Below are 18,593 nucleotides of genomic sequence, written 5' to 3' on the forward strand. Positions count from 1 at the left end.
CCCTCACTGTCATCTCCAGCCCTGGCTCCTTGCTCGGATGGCCTGTCTGTTATTATAGTGTCATTTTGTTTTCCTTTATGGCAGGTATGGGCCTTTCTCTTCTGTTAAAAATGAAAACAGTAGTAAGACCACATTGTCTTTGCAAAACTATTAGAAAGTGGAGAAGAGAAAGCTGCCTGATTTCCAGCTTGCTAGCACAGCTCCCATTATAGGTTTTGGTGTGTGCCATTTATGTTTCTGTTTTCAAATGCATGTTACTGGATTTAGGTGGCTGGATTTTTTATCTTTTTCAGATTAAGGAATTATTTTAGGGACTTCCCTGGTGGTCCAATGGTTAAGGTTCTGCACTTCCACAGCAGGGAAGCTGGGTTTGACCCCTGGTCAGGGAACTAGGATCCCACATGCTGCATGGTGTGGCCAAAGGGAAAAAAAAAATTATCTTAAAATGCCTTCAATAATCCTCAAGTTCTTTCCCATTTAACTTTTTGCCTTGGAGTCTCTAAACCGTCGCTCAAACCCACTCTTCTGAGGGTACCTTCCCGTTCTCAGTCAGCGCCATAAATAACACGAGCCGGATCTTGTTGACTGTGCTCCTCTTAAAATGGTGGGGCCTGTGTGTGAAGAGTGTGTGTAACCGCAGAGCCTAAAGAACACCCGTCCCAGCACCCAGGAAACTTTGGGGCAGGCACGCACAGAAGGAAGAGCCCCTCACACACTGTGCTCCCCGAGCCGCCTTGCTGCACCTTTGGCTCACAGACCTCTGCTCGGGTCCCCCCTCACACCTCTCTGTGGTGTCGTGTGGCCACCTGGCAGTGTGTGCAGCATCCCAGAAGATATCAGAAACAGTTTTTTCTGTGCTCTTGGAAGTCCCTGCGACTGTGACAAAGTACGTGATTCAAACACAGCCTGTACTTAGACTTGTTTTTTGCTCGCTGAGATTTCCCGTTTCTTTAACCTGAGAGTAACTTGTGTGGAGAAGCCACCGGTCTGTGTACATAGCCACCTCTCTCTCTCTGTCAGAGCTGACCCCGTCTGCATTTCCTCTGTGATCTGGTAGCGTTCCTGAAATGCGGTGAGGTTTAGTGTGTGCCGTCCTTGGGCTTAGAAGGAGATGTTACCTAGAAAGTTGGTTGATAATAAGTGGTTAGGAAGCGTGGTGGTTGTTTCTTTCTTTTTCTTTTTTTATGGTGAGAGCTCGAGAATTGTAGAATGTCTCAAATGACACGTTTATCATTGAGGGAAAAGACCAAAGGGACGAGGCTGTGACAGCGTCCCCGTCCTATGTTGTGTTGTGAGACCTAGACAGTCCTCTTTCTCCACAGTCATACTGAGAGTTACGGGTGTTGAAAACAGATGACATCATGAGTTCAGAAAGGTCACATTATAACCTGAGATGCAGGGCTAGGTATACTTTGCCAGAAATATGTTTGCTTTACTGCCATCTAGTGAAGGAGCGCATCTCAGGTAAAACTTGGAGGAGAAAGTCAGCCAGGGGGCTCACTGGAGGCCTTGTGCCGGCCATTAAGCTATTAGCTCACCAATAGCTTTTATCAGATGCCCAAGAGTATGCCGTGGTGTGTTTTGCAATAAACTCCCTCCTCACTGTTACTTAAGATTCATAAGTCTGAAGCGTTTCAGTTTGCATAGGAAAGCACACTTTTCTATTCACATTAGAGGACCATTTTCCCCCTTTCGGTTTAAAAAAGTGTCAAGTCCCCTTTTTGTGTCAAGGTTTTTCTCAGTACTCCTAAATGCTCCCCCCACCCCTCTTCTGTTCTCTACTATGGTGATCTGCCTTTTTAGGGTGCGCTTCCTGTCTGTACTGAGAAGAATGGTGACTGTGTGTCTGTGTTTCTCTTCACCCCCAAGTATGGTTGGAGGGAAATCTCTATCATTGAATGTCACCAAGTGTTAGCTGTCATCTTTCCCTAAGAAGTTCTCTGTTGTCCCATTTGGTCTACATTGATTTTCCCCATCTCCATTCCCTTTGAGGCAAGTAAGAGCAAAACTGCCTACATGTCTCTAGCAGCCGAAGTGACCTCTGGCTGTTGTTCTGGCTTTTATTATGACTAAAACTCTGTCCATACGACCTGGATAGTCAAGAGGATTGCCAGTCTTCTGTAGACATGAAGCAACATTTTGAGCTTCTAATCTATATATGTTAAATTGAGTGTTTGAATCTCTGGGTTCACTTTGCCTATTGACACTTTTCTTGGAATGTTGTTATTGTTTATAGCTAAGAACTGTTGAAAAATAATACTTCAGACATAGGCATGTGTCTAAGGTAATCTTGAAATGTCTTGCTTTTAGCCATTTTTCCACTACGTTTCCCAATAATTAAAAATTAGTATTGACCACAAACCATGTCAAAATATGGCTTTGATCTGAAGTAGTGTGTATTTGCCCTGAATTCTAAAATCTAAAACACTTTCTGTTCAGGAGCTGAAGACCTCAAGGTGGTGTTTCTAATATTCTGCTAACTTCATGTGAATGTATAAAACTAGATACTATAATACCTAGGATTACTTTGAGGCTCTTGAGATGATAGCAGATGCCTTGTAAATACAGATTGGTGATACAAATAGCCTTAGATAAATGTCACCCTGTATGTACACTTACTAAGGACTTGCTTTATCTTTCCCCCTTTAAAAAAAAAAATAACTCTTTCTCTTGACAGTTTTCCTTTCAACCTTGTGTTATATAGATTTTGTGCTGCTGCTTATTATGATGTTGGACTATTTCCCATAAGGTATCCAATCATTACCCGTTAGGGACCTCTTCTTAAAAATACTTTTTATTTATTTATTTTCTGCTGTGAGGTATACATGCTCTTCTGGTAAATAAGTCTGAGGTAAGATACTGATAAGAGACCAGAGGAGAGCTTCACATTTATTATATCCTTAATGAAGGAGCTCTAGAATATCCTTAATAAATACTGGTGAACTCATGGCTGCATTTATCCATCTCGGGTTCTCCAAGGAATAATGGGAAGGGCCACAGCTACAATAACTCTGCATAATCATCATTGACTCTCACTCTATTGATTGTGATTAACCAAGATGTATGGAAAACAGTTTTAAGTGTGTAGTGCATGGATCTCATAAGGTCCATTAAGATGTTCATTATTTCTCAATTGATGCATCTTAAGCTGCACTTGATGTTTGCAGCAGTGCATTTCCACAGAAAGACTGCACTGTGGGATTGAGTTCATTTTGTTAATTGCATAATAACAACACAGTCGTGTTTCATAGAAAACAGTAAATACTCTTGCTTTCATTGATTTGTAATCTTTGGTATTACTGAAGAAAGTATGGAGTATGTGACTAGTTCCTAAAACCTCTGCATGTTAAGGGCATAAACATTTCTTGAAATGCGGGCACTGTACTTGTAGGGGCCTCGGCCTAATTGCGTTGTAGTATTTAAACCACTTTCATCTTCTAAGTTTAAGTCAGATTTGTGGGCATGTACTAAGCACAGAGGAACACTAAGACCCATTCCTTGCTCGGGGGAGGGGTGCAGCTCCCTTGCTCACAGGCCGAAGTGATACAGTCATCGGTGGTTACAGGCCAGTGTGAGAGAGAGCAGGATAGGGGAAGAGCCGGCGCCGTGACACACGGGAGAGGCACTAGGGTAGGCTCCGAGCCAGGCAGGGTTCTCCTGGGAAGTGACTCCTCAACTGAGTCTGGAAGGGACAACAAGTTGTCGTCCAGGCAGAGTGTCGTGTGGAGGAAGGATGCTCATGACTTACACACATGCTGCCCCTGCTCACTCCCACACCAGCGATGGACTTGGGAAGTCCATTACAGTGAGCTGGGCGCAATACAGCATCAGAATCCTTCTCAGCACAGGGCCGTAGGAAAGCTATCACTGATTTATTGGATCTGACACACAGGTGAAACCATTCGCTTTCCTGGCCTGAGGCCCCTGTAACTAGGCTCCTTTTGGCTGCCATGAGTACTTGATCAGAAGGGACTTATGACTTAGTTTGCAGGTGGCTGTTTGAGCATGATCCTGTAGAGGGTGAAGTTTTTTAAGACTTTTTTTTTGTTCTTTATGTGGACCAGTTTTAAAGTTTTTATTGAATCTGCAACAGTATTTCTCCTGTTTTATGGTTTGGTTTTTTTTGACTGTGAGGAGGCACGTGGGATCTTAGTCCCTCAACCAGGAATCGAACCCACACCCCATGTATTGCAAAACTTAGTCTCAACCACTGGACTGCCCAGGAAATCCTGAGAGTGAAGTTTAACCATTCCACGTGTGGGAGGCACCTTTGCATCTGCCCAGTCCCATGCCCCTTGCCAGCATATGGAGCTTTTTCATCGTTGGCTTCTTGCCTTCCAGTTGAGCTATAGTGGTAGAACTGATGAGTTAGGGTCAGGGGCAGTGTCCTGCAAGCCTGAGTCAAGAGTATTGAAAAGGATAAATTCCTTATATTGCACTCAAATGGGAATGGTTCTTAAAAGCCATATTTGTTTCCAAGACACTGTCATTGGAGAAGGCAGTGACTTGTTGGCTAAAGCAGCGGTTAGAGAAAAGCCTGGGGACCCAGGCTGATCCCAGCTGTGCCACTAAAATGTTTCTTGTGACCTTGGCTGAGTCACTTAACCTTACGCCCAGATTCTTAAATGAAAACAATGCCCCTGGTTGTGATGAAGAACCTTGAAAAAATTGTTTTCAGCAAATTAGCACTGGCACCTGGAAGCAAAATGGAACCATCCCCTCTCCCGCTTGGCTACTTAAGACAGGAAAAAAGGTTAAAGGTGGTTTTTAGCTGTACAATATTTCTCCGTTTTTCTTCAGGTCTCTTGGTCCAAATAAGTAGTCCGCTTATTGGAAATGTACTAGTTAATGAAAGCTCTTCGGTGGTAAATCATTTGAAATTGGCAATTGCTCTGGCGTGCCAAGCTTGAAAGAGGCTCTCTTCCCATTCTTTCAACAAAAAAATCAGCTGTGGTCTCTGACCTGTTTATTTGGAGGTAAACTCAACTTTGCCAAGCAGGAGAAAGACTGGGAAAAGCATACAGCTTCACTGAGGCGTGCTGTGGGCTGGGGCAACCTTCCTTGTTTGGAAAAGGCTTCTTTCTTCCTTAGTGTTTCGTTAGTGTTCTTACATCAGCTAATACATTAGTTGCCATTGTACTTTGCACAGGCACTAATTAGAGAACCATCAACATTGGGGTCCAGAGGCTCCCTGACAATGCAACTGTCATAGTGGTGTCTTAATTGGTTGAGTGTAATTGTCATTAGGCAGCCGTAAAGACATCTGGAGCTTTGGAGAAAAATCAACCCTCGCCCCTTCCATCTCTGTCCTTGCTTCTCCTGGCCAGTGTTGGGAAGCACTTTGAAACTGCAGCGAGAGTCTGGTCCAGGTCCCTCTGCCCCAGCCAATGTTTCATCCTCAGGAAAACGTTCTCTTCTGTAGCATGAGTTCATGAACATGGTGTCCGAGCACCGCTGCTGTGGTTGCTTTCACGTGGTGCAGTCTAGAGCCTGTTGCTGAGTCATCACGTAGTACCTGCTGAAGCAGGGTATTTATTCTCCGTTCCCATCATAAAGGAGCACCGAGTCTTTTGTATTTGCCTCGTGAGTCTTTTTGCAGCAAAACATTGATGTTGTTATCATGCTTTTTGGCTGTGAAGAATGGAGTTGACTTAGAATGGGTATCTACAGAAAGTTTTATGTTTACTAAAATAACGTAACTTATTCTGTGTCTTGTAGAGAGGTTTCACTCAGTCTGGAAGAAGTCTGATGCATCTTGATGTGTGTTCTGGGTGTTTCACTGACCATTAGCACTGGAAGTGGGACAGCGGGGAGAAGGCGGTGCCACTCAGACCAGTCGGGCTGTTCCCCGGGGACCCCTTCTCTCAGCTGTGTGTAAGGCGCTGTGATGGAGGCTGTGGCGTGTGGTAAGGCCTTCACGGTCACGTTGAGGAGACATGGGACGTAGCAGTGAACACCATTTCTTCAGATTCAGGGGCACAGTAGTGGAGGCAGAGAGCTGTCATGGAGGAGGGGGGCCTGGGCTAGACCTTTATACATTATTAGGCTTAAGCGAGGGCTTCCCTGGTAGGTCAGCTGATAAAGAATCCTCTTGCAATGCAGGAGACCTGGGTTCAGTCCCTGGTTTGGGAAGATCCCCTGGAGAAGGAAATGGCAACCCACACCAGTATTCTTGCCTGGAGGATCCCATGGACAGAGGAGTCTGGCGGGCTGCAGCTATGGGGTCACAGAGTCGGACACGACAGCGACTAAGCACAGCACAGCACAGGCTTGAGGGAGGTGGGTGGTTCTCCGTCTGGGTAGCTCGTTGGGTCCCGCCCCCAGAGGATGAAATGTCATTGATCTGGTGCACCCTTGGTATTGGGAGTTTAAATGCATCCCAGGGGATTCTGATATGTAGCCAAGGTTGGCCCACCTGGCTGGGTCATGAGGAGGGAAGGGGCTCCAGAAAGGTGGGTAATTGGGAGCCGAGGTGCAGAGGCACCCGTACTGTGGAAGGCAGTGACCGACCGTCCTGGCTACAGACCGGCTCCTGCTAAGGAAGAGGAGAAAACGAGTCTGGGAGAGGAGTGAGGCAAGGTAGTGGAGGGTTCTCAGGGCCTGGCTGACAGTTAAAGCTTCATTCATTGTGGTGGTAAGGTCTCAGGATTTACAAAGAGCTCCCTAGTGTCAAGCGCTATTTTAGTTCAGCTGTTCTGATCACTGGATCAACAGCGGGGAGCAGGACCGAGCCCCTGACCTTAGAAGCTCATGGGTTCATAGGGGAGATGAACAGTCAGATGCCTGCACACACAGCTGCCACCAGAGGAGGGTCCACGCTGCTGTCCGGGAAGATGGTAGCACCCATGGTCTGGTGTGGAGGGTGGAGGGAGAAAGGGGGAGAGAGCCATGTAGTCAGGTATTTCTGAGGGCTTGGCTGGTGCAGGGTGGCCGAAGGTGAGTGAGGCTCGGGAGTGGGGAGGCTGTCGTGGGGCGGCTGAGGGGTGAGGGGTGGGCCAGGCCCAGAGGCAGCCTGGGAGCGAGGAGAGCAGGAAGGGTGTGGACTGCATGTGTAGTAAGTAGTGTGGTGATGTGTGTGTGGTGGCACAGGGGCGTTGAGGAGCCCCCCCAGTTTTGCACTGGTGACCTGGGACAAGTTCTGTCTCTGACAAAATCAAGAACTTGGAACAAGCCAGTTTGGTCGTGGGCCAAGGTTTTTTGAGGAGAGCATGTGTTTAATTTTAGGTGAGTGAGTTGCAGCATGAAGGGGACAACTTCTTGGAAGAAAAGGCAGTCAGGAACCTTTCCGATATTAATGGATGCTCCTCTTTCTGTGGCCTCTGCCCTCCGTCTCTCCTCTTCCCCCAAAAGAGAGAGGCAGACTATTTCATGGCTCACGGTTGTGAGGTGCAGCAGGTTTCAGGTTTGGATTTCGTTGCCGTTGCTTTACCTTGGAACTCCTTGTGTAAAGGGAACTTGCAAATAGTGGGTTTCAAGTCCCCCAAATCCTGCACTCTTATCGCCTCAGGGGGCACCACAGAGGCCCTGAGGATGAGTGATGTGCTCTCATATGCAGGTCACAAGCAGCAGAATGACAGAGATGGACAGAAAGGAAATACACTTTCCTGGTTTGTGTAGTTCTTTCTCTCAAAGCTCCTGAGTCCCCTCTGTCTGTCACTTCTATTTCTGAATGATGTCGCCATCCTTCTCAGCCGCCTTTTCTGAATTGGCCAGTTCCTTTCACACGATTTAACCTCAAGAATCTAAGCATACACAGCCTAGAAATTCTACACACGTTGTCTCTGAGTGTGTCTGTTGCTAAGCAAGTGGCCTTATTCCAGGGAATGGTGTAGTCATTCTTAGGGTGTCAGAGTGAGCCGGGTAGTTTGGGCACAGTGGGCTGTGTGTTCTGTTGAGGTGTCCTCGTTGAGGTCACGTGATCCGGAGCGTTGTCTGGAGGGCCTGGGAGTCGGCGGCCATGCTTGGCCCTGGCGATTGCAGTATCTTGCTTCTGCTTGTGTGTCACCAGGCTTAATGACTGTCATGGAGTGAGTATTTTTGTTTGCTGGAGGATCAGTGGTCAGAGGCCCATCAGTCCAGTTTTAGGCAGCACATCTCTCCTGCCTGCCTCTTCACGCCCACTCCCCAGGTGCCATCCTGCAGGGAGAGAGCCGAGTGGTCCAGCCTAGAGAAGGTGTGTGACAGGATGACCTCTGAATTCATGGTGTGTATATTGGTTGTCAACTAATAATGTGAGGAAAACACTGCTGCATTTAGTAAGTGAAGCATTCCCGAATCAGAGTAACCTTAGTTTATTAAGAAACCTCATGTGAGAAACTGATGTACAGCTACTTCATAGATGTATCATGTCATAGACTTCAGTAGTTAAGTAAGTCTCGGCGTTATCTTTTTCGGTTCTACATTTGTAACATGAAATGAAAGAAACCCTGAAGGAACTGTGGCTTGGCCTCAGGAAGACCAAATACCTTTCCCGTTGTCTGCATGTCTTTGTGTTTGTGTGGGTTCATCCTGAGGCTCTGACCCCGCATCTAACATGCCTCGGCACAGGTGCTTCAGTGTTGAAGCAGACTCTCTGCCCCAGCTCTGAGGTGCTCCGCATAAAGGCTCCGGTGGCAGGCAGCGCGCTGCCTCGTCATCTGGCTGCTCCATTGTCCCCGGGGCCTGGTGTCTGCCCAGGTTCTGGCCCTGCCTCTGCTGTGATGGAGAGAGCCATTTGTTGGAGTGGCAGGAGTGATAGGAGAGAGTGAGTGCTCCCATGCTCTAAGTGGGCGAAACCGTCATGCATTTCGGCAAGAGCTTTTCATGAGAAGGCAGCACTGTCTGGCTGCTGAAGGCAAGATTTAATTGTTTCAGCAAATCAATTAGTCTTTAGGGACTTTAATCAGTCAAATCTGATGCATGGATGAGGTATTAGAAAAGCTTGTGCCTGTAAGACCATTAGCCCTTAGCGGTTCCCTGTCTTTTGCCTGTGTGCGTATGTGTGTAAATATTGTGGCTTCTGCACATTTCTGTTAGTGATCCCTTTACTGGGAGAACTTAAGGTAGCAGAAGGAGTGTAATAGTCAAAAAGGAAGGCAAGGAGATCTTTCTCTCCAGTGTTTTAATTGCAGTATTCTCCTTTGAAATTATCACCATTGTGCCATGAGAACAGGGAGCATGTTCTCGGCCTCTCTGTTACCGAGTTGCCGTTTTCTCCTGTGGGGGTGACTCGTGTAAACGGTGGTGCAGGAGTGGGGCCCCACCTGCCGAGTCTCCCTCCACGGGCGTTTTAAGGCTCCCACAGGCTCTCCACTGTGGCCCTGCTAGTCACTCCCCATTTGGAACCAAGTGTGTCCTTGTTTTCCAGATACACGTCAGGGGACGTGAGGGTGTGGGACACCCGCACCTGGGACTACACAGCCCCCTTCCTGGAATCAGAGTTTGAGGAGGATGAGCCTGGAATGCAGCCATATGTCTCCTTTGTGAGGATAAACAGCTCGCTGGCGGTGGCGGCTTACGAGGATGGTAAGTAACTGCAACCCTCCTCCCTATTAAGAAAAAAAAAGCTTGACAAAAATTAAGCAGCTGTGGCCAGCTCCCCCCTGTAATCCCTCCATACGTACACGTGGGCACACACACATATTCACACACATACACTCATCCTTGTCTTTATGCGAAGAAGTTGGCCAATAACCCTCAATGCATTAGTAGGCATTGGAACACAGCACCCATTAAAACTGGTGTTTAATTCCTACTGGAACTGTCGGGCTGGGTTTTAGTGCCAGACACAAGGCTGGCCAAGCCATCTTAAGCAAATAACTTGTTTGGTGTAAAATATTAAATATACTTGGCCTACTTTTCCTGTTGGCTCTGCTTGATTCAAAGGAAACAGTGAAAAGAGGACAGAGAGAGATAATCTTTTGACAAATACAGAAATAGAAAAATAAAAGTCAGGGCCTACCTTTTCCTGGCACTAACACACCATATGAGATAAATTATGGTAATATGTTGTCTCTCTGGGACTCATAGAATTCTTTTTGTGTACTGGCAACTGTGGATTTACAGAACTGGGTAAGAAGAGTCTAATAATTTCAATGGCCATAATATGGCCACCACCTCTCATGCTCCTAACTTCCATTATATTGTGAAGTCTGAACCTCCAAAATCTCTCCACTTGCTTGAAAGTTGGGACCATGAGATATTTCAGAATGTTAGTGTTCGTGTCATGGCATGGTTACAGATCTTCAGAGGTAGGACAGAACTGTGGTAATGCAGGTGATGGGAACTTTATATGCATATGCTATTAAAAAAATTACGGCTGAAATCTTAAATATGTTCCTTTTATTACTCTAACAACATGAACTCTATTCTTTGGGTTTGGCATTAGTCGGACACCACTCATGGATCTTTCTTTCGGCCTCTGGTAATTCAGCTCTGGGGTATGTCCTAGATGAGGTGCATTTGTTGAGTTCCTGCAGAGATAACAGAAGAGCAGCTTGAGTGTGATTCCTACATGCCAAGTTACCAGTGAAGTTTTTTTCCATATAGCTGTGCAAAGGCTTGCAGTACTTCTCCGTTAGAATCATACATTGCAGAACAATCTGATAGCCTCACCCTGACACATACACACACACACACACACACACAGTCACACTTCTTCAGATCGGGAAACTGAGGTTCAGAGAAGCCAAGATAGCCTCACCCTGACACACACACACACACACACACACACACACACACACACACACACACACACACACACACATCGGGAAACTGAGGTTCAGAGAAGCCAAGATAGCCTCACCCTGACACACACACACACACACACACACACACACACACACATCGGGAAACTGAGGTTCAGAGAAGCCAAGATAGCCTCACCCTGACACACACACACACACACACACACACACACACACACACACACACACACATCGGGAAACTGAGGTTCAGAGAAGCCAAGATAGCCTCACCCTGACACACACACACACACACACACACACACACACACACAGTCACACTTCTTCAGATCGGGAAACTGAGGTTCAGAGAAGCCAAGATAGCCTCACCCTGACACACACACACACACACACACACACACACACACACACACACAGAGTCACACTTCTTCAGATCGGGAAACTGAGGTTCAGAGAAGCCAAGATAGCCTCACCCTGACACACACACACACACATACACACACACACACACACACACACACACACACACAGAGTCACACTTCTTCAGATCGGGAAACTGAGGTTCAGAGAAGCCAAGTGATTTCCTTGAGGTTGACTCGTCCATCAGTAGTGAATCCACAGCGGTGGTGGTCTCTCCTAGGCAGTACCCGGGATCCAGTGCTGTTTATGTAATACTCCACAGAGACACTTACAGAACGGTGCATCTGATTTATTTTCACGCTCACGTCTCGTATCTCATGAGCTTGAAAATCCAGCTTTTGATGATATGTAAGTGTGCTGCTGGTTTTAGATTGTTGGTTAGAATTGTCTTTGTCACCCTTCTCCCTGTTGTTGCACAGAAATATTAGGAAACCTTTTAGATATGCCAGAGGAACTTCTCTTTTCAGTAAGTACTTGGCAAGTAATTGCCATCATGTATTTTTAAATACTTGGTTTAAAAAAATTTAGTAGTTAAAATGCAAACAGAGCACAAAAGTATTAAATGTAAAAGAAGAGATATCCAAAAAGAAGTTGAAGTGTTCCTCCCTGTTGCCCTACCTCTAGTTCCTCTCACAGGTTGCACACACATTGTTTTTTCACCTAGTAACATGTCTTGGGGTCTTTCTGTATTAGTGCTTATAGGTAAACCCTGTTCTCTTTTAGCCTGTGTAGTATTGCACTATGTGGCTGTACGATTATTTATTTATTAGGACCTTTGGTGATGCACATCTGGATTTTGTTGTTGTTGTTATTAAAAACAGTACTGCAAAGCGGTATCCTTGAGCAGATACTGAGATGGACTTATACAAGTATATCCACAGGGTAACTTACTGGTAATCACTGGATTGGAGGCTGCGGATGCTTTACATGTTGATAAGTATTGCCAGATTGCCCTCCAAAAAGGTTTCACTAGGTTATAGTCTCACCAAAAGTATATGACAGTATGTATACAAAAGTGTAATGACTGCTTCCTCATGCTTGTGGCCATGGTGTTCCACCATTGTTTTTGTTTGCCTTCGTTTATAAAATTGTATATTTTTTCATTGTGTTATTCAGTTCAGTTCAGTCGCTCAGTTGTGTCTGACTCTTTGTGACCCCATGGACTGCAGTACGCTAGGCTTCCTTGTCCATCACCAACTTCCGGAGCTTACTCAAACTCATGCCCATCGAGTCAGTGATGCCATCCAACCATCTCATCCTGTGTCTTCCTCTTCTCCTCCCGCCTTCAATCTTTCCCAGAATCAGGGTCCTTTCTAGTGAGTCAGTTCTTCGCATCAGGTGGCCAGAGTGTTGGAGTTTCAGCTTCAGCATCAGTCCTTCCAATGAATATTCAGGACTGATTCCCTTTAGGATAGACTGGTTGGATCGTCTTTCAGTCCATGGGACTCTCAAGAGTCTTCTCCAACACCACAGTTCAAAAGCATCAATTCTTTGGCGCTCAGCTTTCTTTATAGTCCAACTCTTATATACTGGAAAAACCATCGCTTTGACTAGACTGACCTTTGTTGGCAAAGTAATGTCTCTGCTTTTTAGTATGCTGTCTAGGTTGATCATAGGTTTCCTTCCAAGGAGCAAGTGTCTTTGAATTTCATGGATGCAGTCACCATCTGCAGTGATTTTGGAGACCAAAAAAATAAAGTCTCTCACTGTTTCCACTGTTTCCCCATCTATTTTCCATGAAGTGATGGGACCGGATGCCATGATCTTAGTTTTAAGATACTGAATGTTGAGTTTTAAGCCAACTTTTTCACTCTTCTCTTTCACTTTCTTCAACAGGCTCTTTAGTTCTTCTTCACTTTCTGCCATAAGGGTGGTGTCATCTGCATATCTGAGGTTATTGATATTTCTCCTGGCAATCTTGATTCCAGCTTGTGCTTCATCCAGCCTGGACTTTCACATGATGTACTCTGCATATAAATTAAATAAGCAGGGTGACAATATGCAGCCTTTTGTGTTATTAGGTGCTTGTATTTCTTTCTTTGTGAATAGTTTCCTCATTTTCTTTGGATTGTTATCTTCTGTGGTTGAAAATAAGGGCTAAGGAAATAAGCTTGTCCTTGTTCTTAAATACTTTTTCAATTTGTCACTTATTCTTCAACGAACTTTAAGGTTTATTTTTCTAGATAGTAGTTATGTATGTATGTATATTTGTGATTTTAATTTTTTAATCCATAAATGAGTGGGTTTTATTTTGTAATTTAATATATTTGACTAATACATTGACGTCAGGCTAACATAAAGTTGTACATTGCAAAGTCTTCTACCCGTTTTTGTTCACTCCATTCTAGAGCAACCATATTTTTCAGTTTGTGTTGCCTTGCAGTATTTCTTTATTGTAAATACAAAGTATTAATATCTGCTCTTACCCTTTCCTCCCCCCTTTAAACAAAAGATTGTTGTTGTCATTCAGTCACTCAGTCACGTCCAACTCTTTGCAACTCCACGGACTGCAGCACACCAGGCTTCCCTCTCCTTCACTATTGTCTGGAGTTTGCTCAAACTCATGTCCTTTGAGTCGATGATGCCATCCAGCCATCTCATCCTCTGTTGCCCCCTTCTCCTGCCTTCAGTCTTTCCCAGCATCAGGGTCTTTTCCAGTGAGTTGGCTCTTTGCATCCAGTGACCAAGGTATTGGAGCTTCAGCATCAGTCCTTCCAATGAATATTCAGGACTGATTTCCTTTAGGATTGACTGGTTTGATCTCCTTGTTGTCCAAGGGACTCTCAAAAGTCTTCTCCAGCACCACAGTTCAAAAGCATCAGTTCTTTGGCACTCAGCCTTCTTTGTGGTCCACATCCGTACATGACTGCTGGAAAAACCATAGCTTTGACTCTATGGATCTTTGTCAGCATACTACTTTCTAACATTATTCCATACCTTGGCTTTTTTTTTTTCACTTAATGACGTATCTTTTTTTTTTAATTGAGTGAATTTGACGTATAACATTGTGTAAGTTTAAGGTGTACAGTGTGTTACTTTGATACATTTATATATTGTAATATGGCCATTGTAGCAATATTTATCATATTATATAATTATAGTACAGTATTATTGCCTGTATTTCATTATACCATGCATTAAACCCTGTGATTTATTTATCACTTAACAAGTTTATCACTTGACAAGTGCTAAATACTTTTGTATTTTTTTGTTTGTACTTTTAAACACCATCAGTCTTATCCCTCATGCCCCCTACCTGCTGGTAATCACCATTTTACTGTTTTTTTAAAAACAAGTTTGACTTAGATTTCACATGTAGGTGTTGCCATCCAGCACTTGTCTTTCTCTGTCTGACTTATCTCACTTAGCATAATATGGTCAAAGTCCACCCACATTATTGAAAATGACAGGAATTCCTTCTTTCTCATGACTGAATAATATTTTATTGTGTGTTGTGTATTTTGGGTATATATACCTTGTCTTTTAAGGGGCTTCTCAGGTGGCACGAGTGGTAAAGAACCCACCTATTAATGCAGGAGATGCAGGTTCGATCCCTGGGTGGGGAAGACCTCCTGGAGGAGGAAATGGCAACCCACTCCAGTATTCTTGCCTAAAAAATTCCCATGGAGCAGCAGAGCCTAGTGGGCTACAGTGCATGGGGTTGCAAAGAGTTAGTCATGACTGAAGCGACTTAACACCATGTCTTTTTAAAAAAAATATTTGTTTAGCTGCACAGGGTCTTAGTTGTAGCATATAGGATCTTCAGTTGGTGGCATGTGAGACCTTAGCTCCCTGACCAGGAACATAGGCCCTCTGCCTCGGGAGTGCAGTCTTAGCCATTGGACCATCAGGGACATCCCTATACTGTATCTTTTTTATCTGTTCATCCACGGATGGGCTTCTGCGTTGTTTCCATATCTTGGCTATTGGAAATAATCCTGTAATAAACCTGAGAATGCTCACATCTCATTAAAGACATAGCATGAAAGGTTGTCCATGCCAGTGCATGGGAAAGGGGCTCCTTTTTCATGGTATCCCGTTGTGTACACTATGATTTATTTACATAGTCCTTTATTGAGGAACAGTTGGATTGTTTCTGCTCTCACTGTTGCGGTGTTGTAGTGAAAAGCCTTGTACATATGACATTTCATGTGAATGCAGGATGGATTGTTTCCTGCCAAAAAATGTCTGTGTCAAAAGGTAAATGAAAATGGGGTTATATTATTTTGCATTCTTACCAGCCAATTTTTTTAGTTTTATCAGCAGAGTTATTTATTTCAAAATGTTAGGTGTCACTTTGATAAGAAATGGTATCCAAATGTTTGAATTTACACTTCTGTTAGTTTGAGAGAGATTGAATTTTTTAACTTGTGTATCTGCCACTTGTAATTTTTTTCTTCTGTTACTTTAGGGCTTAAAAATTTTTTTAAATTTAGATATAGTTGATGTACAGTACTATATAAATTTCAGGTGTACAACATAGTACTTCACAGTTTTAAAGGTTGTACTCCAATTTTAGTTATCATAAAATACTGACTATATTCACTGTGCTGTACAATATATCCGTGTCGCTTTTAAAATTTTATACACAGTAGTTTGTACTGCTTAAGCTCCTATCCCTGTCTTGTCTCTGCCCCTCCCCATTTCCCTCTCCCAGTAGTAACCACTAGTTTGTTCTTTATATCCATGAGCTTGTTTCTTTTTTGTTATATTTGCTAGCTTGTTTTAAGATTCCACATATAAATGATATCATATCTTTTTCTGTTTGACTTACTTCACTTAGCCTAATACCCTCTTAAGTCCATCCATGTTATTACATATGGAAATTCCATTGTTTTTTATGGTTGATGGTTCAGTAGTATTCTGTTGTGTGTGTGTATGTGTATATATATATACACCATGTTTTCTTTATATCTGTTGATGGACAGGTTGCTTCCATATCTTGGCTATTGTAAATAATGCTGCTATGAAGATTGGGGTTGCATGTATCTTCTCAAATTAGTGTTTTGTTTTGTTTTTTCGAATATATGCCAGAGTGGACTTGCTTAGTCATATGGTAGTTACATTTTTAGTGTTTTGAGAAATACTCTTTTCCAGCGTCTATACCAGTTTACTTTCATACCAGCAGTGTATGAGGGTTCCCTTTTCTCCACATCCTGGCTGGCATTTGTCATTTGTGTTCTTTTTGATGACAGTGTTATGGCTCATCTTTATGTTTGAATCTTGACCAATGTAGAGTTCATCCTGGAATAGCATATGAATCTGATTATATCTTTCCAGCATCTCTTGGTAGAAAGCCCATCTCTGCCTCACTGGTTTGAGGTGCTACCTTTACAGATTTTTACATATGAAACTCTTAGTATTTCAGTCTGTTTCTAGATGTTACGTTTTGTCCAAGTGTTCTGTCTGGTTGCTTACATTTACATCATCACATTTCAGTCTTATTATTTTGGGTTTCATTTTACCCTTCTGTGGGTAAAATCTGTAGTACTTCCTTGGCTGCATCATCTGTGTTGAAATCTTTGCTTTCTCTCAAATTCCTTTTGGTATTCCCAGGTGGCGCTAGGTGGCACTAGTAGTAACGGACCCGCCTGCCAATGCAGGAGATGTAAGAGACCTGGGTTTGATCCCTGGGTCGGGAAGGTCCCCTGGAGGAGGGCACAGCAACCCATTCCAGTGTTCTTGCCTGGAGAATCCCATGGACAGAAGAGCCTGGTGGGCTGCAGTCCATGGGGTCACACAAAATTAGACACGACTAAGCAACTCAGCACGCATGCACTCCTTTTAGCATTAGGATTGTTTCTCTGATGATAGCTCCTGAGTTTCCTTGTTCCTCTCACTCAGCTTGTTTTATCAGACTGATAGGAGTTGTTACTTTCTGAGATAAGTAACAACTTTTCATTTCCCCCTCCCACCCCCAGACCTCAGGTGGCACTGTCTTTAGTCTTACTTCAGTTTAGCAGATTGGAACTATGATATTTGTACTAACATATTCATGAGTAGCTACTTCTGGGCAAAGACAGATTGAGATAATCAAATGCACATTTTGTAGTGCTTCTCTCTAGAGCAGTGAATATGCACTTGTTAGGCAGTGCCATGGCACAAAGGAAATTCACCTTGGGGGTCTGAAATTTGTGACTGTGCTCCACAGAAAAGAGGAATAAGACAATAAAACGAGTTAATGAACTTCAGTTCCCTGGTTGTGCCAAAAGGAAGCTCCATAGCTGTGGAGACCCCCTCGATGGTATGTCTGTACATGTATTCTCCACAGAAGGAATCAGGTCCAGAGGGGGAGATGCAAGCTGGTCTGGGAGAGAGTAAGTCATCCCCACGTCCTTTTTAGCCTCCCTGCCCGGCAGGAACACTCTTACATCCACCTGGGGTGGTGAGATTTGGCAAGATGATCCACACTTGTGATTTTTTGAATTCCAACCCACTGGCCTCATATTTCTTCTGCCTTGTTTCCGATTGTCAGCCCTGGCCGCCCTCCAGTTTGATTTTACCACTAATTGTGTTGCACGTTACCATACCGAAATGAATCAAATCAGAATGCTTTTTCTGGAGCATTAGATAAAGCAGGCGAAGGTTCTGAGTAATGAGCAGATGCTGCTAATGCAGGGACAGTGCAGACCTTGCCAGGACTCCATCTGCTCCATGCTTGCCTGCCTTTGGCCTCGAGCCACCGCATTAGGGAACGGCAGTGTACTCGAAACCCGCTCCCCGCTCAGAGTTTGTCTCAAAAACTCACTCTGGTTAGAAGTGAGATTACACACTTCTTAGGTGCAAAGAAGTTCTGATTTGTCCCTGTAAGCGGAGAGCGGAGACCCAGTGTCTTCAGCACGTGGAAGCCTAGGTGGGACAGCCAGCAGCCGTCTTTCTGGGGCGCCGTGGAGCCAGGCAGAGTGGCTTGTCCACTCGTGCAGCACTCCCAGTGCAGTTGTCTGCGCGCACACACGCTCCATTGTCCAGGACTCGGCCTGCCCTGGGCTGGAGTGACTATGATTTCTCATTTCCTGACGTGTGTACAATGGATGGGAGTGGGTCTCTCCAAGCTTCTTTTCAGCAGTGAACAGTAAGACCATGTTTTACTTAGGCGGCTACTGAGACTAGGTGCTTCCAAAGTTTTAGTTGTAATTTTATGCTTAATAAAAAAAATGGTTCTTCAGTAGTTTTGCTTATGTCTCTTAGATGTTGATGACATTTCAGTGTCATAACATAACCTTTGAATGCAGTATTCAATCTGCTCCTCTCCCCTGATCAAAACTGAAGTTTCAGAAGTGGATTATTAACATAATTATTTGGGAGATGGCTAGTATACCTGAATGTGGAGGATTGGGATTGTTTTTTTTTCAAGGCTTTCCTTTTCTGGTCATTTTTCTCTTAAAGTCTCAGTAAGTAATTCTTGCCAGAAACCTTTGTCTACCTTTTGGTTTTAGGAGCCTTATTCAGACACTTGGTGGACAAAACAAAATAAAACATCTTTCTGATCAA

At 44.2% G+C, this 18,593-nt stretch overlaps 1 protein-coding gene across 2 annotated transcripts in view; it reads left to right on the forward strand.

Moving 5' to 3' along the window:
• The window catches only part of FBXW8 (F-box and WD repeat domain containing 8), a 110,230-nt gene that overhangs the window by 37,567 nt on the left and 54,070 nt on the right, over nt 1-18,593 (forward strand). For both annotated transcript variants that reach the window (XM_061141864.1, XM_061141865.1), the window contains exon 5: nt 9,347-9,504. In XM_061141864.1, coding sequence (XP_060997847.1) covers nt 9,347-9,504 — 158 coding nt within the window. The remainder of the gene's footprint in view (nt 1-9,346; nt 9,505-18,593) is intronic.

Source organism: Dama dama, chromosome 5 (assembly GCF_033118175.1).
Source record: "Dama dama isolate Ldn47 chromosome 5, ASM3311817v1, whole genome shotgun sequence".
In the NCBI taxonomy this organism is placed as follows: domain Eukaryota; kingdom Metazoa; phylum Chordata; class Mammalia; order Artiodactyla; family Cervidae; genus Dama; species Dama dama.